Consider the following 6,000-nt stretch of genomic DNA (forward strand, 5'->3'; position numbering starts at 1 on the left):
GTTTCCTACTGAGAATAATACCAGCACCCTGCAGTAAATCCCTTCAAAAGAATCATAACGCTCAGTTTTATTCAAATCAGTCTCAGATGAACTGATCGATTTTTTACTTGTCATTTTTGATGGCTGTAGTTTGTGGTGACGTTGAACTGGACGAGCTTCTACTGGGAGCTGCTCCTTACACTTTGTCACCTACATTCATATGAAGGGGATGGACAAAATATTGAATACTCGTATCAGTAAAAGCCAGTAGAATTCAACAGCACCACAAACTACAGATCAACTTCTCTCAAACTGATCAATTTAGAAATAGAAGATTATGATCCTTACGAAGGGATGTTTTTATTTTGAACCCCATTGGAGCTAAATCCAAAATAAAAAAAAGCATTTTTTACAGGTGCAGTCACATCATCATGACCACCTGCAGGCAGCCAGCACGTTTCTCAGCTCGGCTGCCTGATCCACTGGTAGAGACTGACCTCTGCTGGTGTGGCCGCTGCACTGCGGTGCATCGCCACCTCAGCACAGCAGCTCTGTGACACTGTCGAATGACTTCTTGCAGTAAGATTTTCTGATTCTCTTGGTGCTGCTCAGGCTTAGATTCACTGGTAACTTGACATCTTCAAAGTCATGCAAAGTCAAGCATGAACACCCACAGATGGAAAGGGACAACAGCTGCGAACAAAATGACAGGACAGCTTTGTATACACAAGATAAAAAAAAGAACTGGTGAAGAAAGAAAGATGAGAAAATTCAAGGAAGTCTAGATGAAGTGAAAGGAAATCTGAAGAACGCAACAAAGAAGCTGACAGAGCAAGAAAACCAGAATGAGAAAAAGCAAATCAAGGCACCAGCTAGAGAAGAAATGGAAAAGAAAGAGGAAAGTGCACTAAAGGAACAAACGGAGAGGGAACGCCAAGAGAGGACATGAGAATACGTTGGAGAGGCGTCCAGGGATCTCCTCTGCTCCTCCCTCTCCAATGGAAGCCCAAACCTTACAGTAAATAAAAGTTATAAGAGAGAAAGGGGAAAACAAACACAAAACCAAAGAAATCCAGGATGCACTACTGGACATTCAAACACAAGAGAACCCAAAGTAGTTCAATACTAAGGGACCGTTTATAAAGACTGTCCAGGACAGCGAGGAGGTGGAAGCAGTTTGTTTGACAGCGAGGCAAAGGGACGACGCGGCAGCTCGTCAATAAGGCTCAGCCTCTGGGGAGAGGTCTAGTTTACCAGGAAACTTTAATGAAGACAGACAAATGTAGCTGTAGTGCGCGCGCGCGCGCGCACACACACACACACACACACACACACACACACACAAGCAAACACATCCCACATTTAACTGTAGTTAGAAGTGTTTAATAATTGGAGCCATCTATCAATTTTTTACATCAGCCCTGTTTCTGGTAACAGTATGAAACCCGGAGGGGGGAGTGGACAGGATCGGGTTTGGGGCACAGCCTACCTTGACCAGTTTTACTGGTTTTAGATATGCGTACACCTGTCAAAACAAGAAACCGCTGGCAGGATTCCTCTCAGTACGCAACAAACACGACACAATAAGTCCTGTCACTAATGTATGTTGTTCAGCGTGTAGTTGAGCCTCTTTGAGAGAGGATTTAATTATTTTAAGCCTCCATTTCAGTGATTAGCACTTGTTTGCTATCTAATTAGCCCTTGTTGCATCGTAGTTTCTTCCAGTTAATTTCACACTGAGAGCGGTGACGGCGTCGTGTACAGAGACGCAGGCGGACAGCTCGTTTTCTCTCTCACTGCCGCGGAGGAACAAGCTCAGCATCGTCTAAATATTCTGTAAAACACGGAAATAGAATCGCTGAAATATACGCAGCACATTATGAGTACATAAAATATTTATAACATATGAATGTTTATGTGTTCAGTGCATTGCATTAAAAATAAAGTTCCCTGCTTTTCTGAAATAATGAGGTGGGTTTTCATCGAAATTAAAAAAAGAACTGATATTTCTGCCCTGTTTTTCTTACTAAACCAGAGAAGTTTTCATGAGAAAAATACAATTTCAGATGTGTTTATGGAAAAAAAAAACAACAGCAGTACTTTTCCCTTTTTTTTTTTTTTAATCACCTGCTCAGAGGAGTTGAGAGGCGGCCAGTAAAAGGTTGGGTGGCTGAGATCCTTGCGTGGGTTCATCATGAAATTTCTCTCCCTCATTCTGAAAGACGGGCAGAAAATATTGGCTTGAATGGAAAATCATCTCGATAAGTCGGGAAAACAGGCTGGAAATGAGCCACTGGTATTCAGTCGTTCTTAGTTCCAGTGTGCAGACGTGAAAATGAATGGTCAGAGAACATGGGATCCCCACAGTAAAAACTAAAACAAAAAAAAGTTGCCACTTACAATGAGTTTACAGGCTTTTTTCTTGAAGTTGTCACTGGAAATGTCAACATGAAACCCGCTTCAGGATCCACTCAGGGAGAGCTGCTCTCTGGCTTCGATTGTACAGCTGCCACTTGCGTTCTGTTCGCTCGTGTGACATCACCGCTGCGGCTCATGCAACTGCTGTCTGCTGCCACGCGGTGCAGGGGAGTACAAGGGAGACGTGCTGCAAAACGCATCCCACTATTTCCAAACGATGCTGCTGATTCTAACGATCACGTGCCAGTAAAGCGGGCGGGATAACGTGATCAGCTCTACTTTTTTTCTATTTTCTGCTCTGAGTGAGCACTGCGTCACGATGCCTTCGAGCAGAACATCAACACTAACCTCACCTTGTGTTTCTAGTCTATCTCAGGTGTCCAGCAGGAGGTGACTCGCCAGGCCCGGGCCTTCCTTTCCTTTGAGCGGATGCCAGAAATCCAGCTCAGCCGGCGGCACTCAGACCACACGAAGCCCTGGCTCTGGTTCGCCACCGTCAAGTCTCTCATCGGCAAGGGAGTGATGCTCGCCGTGATCCAAGGCCGTGTGGTGACCAACGCCCTCAACATAGCCAACGAGGACTGTATCAAAGTGGCGGCAGTCTTAAACAATGCCTTTTACCTCGAGGACCTCCATTTCACAGTGGAGGGTCGGGACACACACTACTTCATCAAGACCAGCCTGCCTGAGAACGACCTCAGCGCTCTGCGGCTCACCTCGGGGCGTAAATCACTAGAAAACGGTGTCAATGTCACGGTGTCTCAGTCTACTACGGTGATGAATGGCCGAACGCGGCGCTTTGCAGATGTGGAGCTTCAGTATGGCGCTCTGGCACTCCACGTGCGGTACGGAACAACACTGGACGAGGAGAAAGCGCGAATCTTGGAGCAGGCCCGACAGAGGGCGCTGTCGAGCGCCTGGGCCCGCGAACAGCAACGGGTGAGAGACGGAGAGGAAGGGGTCCGGCTGTGGACGGAGGGGGAGAAAAGGCAGCTTCTGAGCGGCGGGAAAGTTCTGGGTTACGATGGTTATTACGTCTTGTCTATAGAGCAGTATCCTGAGCTAGCTGACAGCGCCAACAACATCCAGTTTCTCCGCCAGAGTGAGATAGGGCGGAGGTAACACGGCATCAACACGCAGCAAATTTCTACCCACGTGTGACTGTCAGAGACTCCAAAAAGAATAAGTTCTGTTATAAAACACAAAATCGATGTCACAGACTGAACTGTGTTGAGACTGAAACTAGCCACTGAAGAGACCCCCACGTTTGCAAAGGTGTTTTTGCTGAGGACGAAGACCAAGAACTAAAAGACTGCTAGAGGGTTAAACAATCGACTCGCTGCAACTGAAACATTATAGAACTTCAGTTGTGACAGTGTATACTGAGCTAAAAGGTTCAAACCATTGCCTTTCATTCTTCCTTTCTTTCTTTATCTCTTTCTTTCTCCTTCCCTTTCTTGTACCTTTGAACACGCTGCACGCATGCCCCTCCCACACTCCAGGAGGCGGGGCTAACCTGAGCGCTATCACTTGTGCTATCTAGCTGTGAAACAGTGGGATGTTAAGACTGGTTCAAACAGCCAACTGAGCATTTCAGCAGCCATCGCCACTCTGAGTGGTCCGAGCATTTAGACAGTCCTGCGCTGTCAGAACCTTCAACGTTACACATGTCGCAGGTCCCACGTGTCTGTGGGTCCAGGTGGGTCCTGTCGCTCTTTGCTTTCAGACGTCTATGTCTAAAGGATCTTTTGTTTTCCGTGGCTGAAGCCATCGAGCGGAACTCTTGTGGACTCTCTCTAAGAGAGACGGGCACAAAAAAGGACAATTTGTATGAAGGAGGGAGAAAAAAGAGATTTTCTGTTTGAAATCTTTTGTTTTGTTTTATATATAAACTTGCATTTGCTTCAAACAAAAAGGGGATATAAAAATGAACAAAAAAGTGTTTACATACTATTACCAATACCACTATTATTGCTATTACTCCACCACCACTACCACCACCACAGGAATGGACCATGATCTTTGAAGTTGACAAAACCAGACCTTTTGAGTTGTGTTTTGTTTCTTTCTTACTGGGATCAGTTTGGGTCAGAAACTCCTCGTCATCGTCCCCTGAGCTTTTACAAGGCCTTTGACACAGAACCGTGACAGACACAGTCAACAGCTGTGCTATCAGGAGGGAGGAGGACGGCGGCGCCACGGCTCTTGGATTCTCTGTGGATGTACTCTTTGTGGACCCAGTTGGCTCAGTGGTTCTGTCAAGCACTGACCCCCCTGCTAGCCCAGGAGTCCTTCACTTCTGCAAAATGTGACTCCGCCTCATAACGCATAGACCTTGTGCTTTTATCGGTCAAAGTTGGTAGTATTGCTTGCAATAGAAACATGTTGTCTTGGCTTTGGGGGGGCAGGGTTGCTGTGAGTAGTAACTAATCGTTGCTTCTCTCCACGTTTTTGCTTGTTTCTCCTTAAAGGGACAGTGTATCGCCATCAGTGACTTTAATGAGTAACAGTAATAAAACAAAACTTGGTGTGGACGTTTTCTCATTGATTGTGGGTCTCTGTACTCTTAGGGGAGTTTTCTTTGTGTGTATGTGTGTTTACAAGGGTGGGAGCAGGAACTTTACTGACGGAGTTAACATCTTATGCTACCAATGTTTCTCAGAGAGAATTGAGACGAGTTGACAATGTTTTATGGGTTTACCTTTTTTTCATTTTGAAAGTTGAGAAATTCCTCTTATCCGTACATCAATATTAGTCTCAGAGAAAGTAATTTATGTACAGTGTTTCTACAGTAAAGAATAAAACCCTTGAAACTTGGGCTCTTTTCTCTGTTTCTTCTTGTCTTCTTGTTCTTCTGTCCACAAAGCCAAAGGACCAGAGTAACCCTGTTGTGTGTGAGAGCTTCCAGCTGCTGTAGCTGCTTGTTTCTGCTGCAGCAGCAGGTTCTAAACATTTCTTAACACCACCTACAGATGTCATTGTAAACATTTCTACAGACATCCCACTTTCTACAACTTCGCTGAATCCATTCCCATTGAAGGAGCATTCAGGAGCGCCGTACTACAGCCCATTGCCAGTTTAATACTTTCATTTTGGTGGTGTTTTTATCAAAAAATAATGTGTTTATTACAAAAGGCTCCTAGTTGCAGCTCTACAGGCCAATGAGCCCCTTTTTCTCTGTCAGAAATAGGCTGTACTCCTGCACTAACACCCCCCCCCCCCACACACACACACACACACACACACACCTGTTTCAACTGGCCAGCTGCTGAGAGTTGGAAACGTCACACCTCGCCACCATAACTGGTTCCCACACCTAACTGGTACTGCCGTACAAAAATGTACTTATTCACTCAGATCAGCTGATGATGGGCACATCGACCTGTCTGCCTCAGCTGTGACCCGTGCACACAGACGGGTGTGTTCATCTGTGAAACCGCTCAGTCTGAGGACAAGCCGCACCGCGATCCCCTCACGCAGGGTGATGTATCAGACGTACAGAGGCAGATGCGGGAGCGAGCCTCAAGTCCCATTGAGACAGTACATCGTTCTGCCTGTTCATGACTCAAATTTTAGAATAACGAGTCCAAGTAGAAGCCAGTG

General features: G+C 45.9%; 1 protein-coding gene across 5 annotated transcripts in view; it reads left to right on the forward strand.

Annotated features, from left to right (window-relative positions):
• The window catches only part of tenm3 (teneurin transmembrane protein 3), a 469,376-nt gene extending 464,167 nt beyond the window's left edge, over positions 1-5,209 (forward strand). For all 5 annotated transcript variants that reach the window (XM_086210453.1, XM_086210454.1, XM_086210455.1 and 2 more), the window contains one exon: positions 2,764-5,209. In XM_086210453.1, the coding sequence (XP_086066579.1) occupies positions 2,764-3,519 (756 nt within the window). In that variant the 3' untranslated portion in view covers positions 3,520-5,209. The remainder of the gene's footprint in view (positions 1-2,763) is intronic.
• Positions 5,210-6,000: the final 791 nt, after the last annotated feature.

This window comes from Aulostomus chinensis, chromosome 8 (assembly GCF_037954235.1).
Source record: "Aulostomus chinensis isolate RoL2024-O1b breed Wild chromosome 8, RoL_Achi_v1.0, whole genome shotgun sequence".
In the NCBI taxonomy this organism is placed as follows: Eukaryota; Metazoa; Chordata; class Actinopteri; order Syngnathiformes; family Aulostomidae; genus Aulostomus; species Aulostomus chinensis.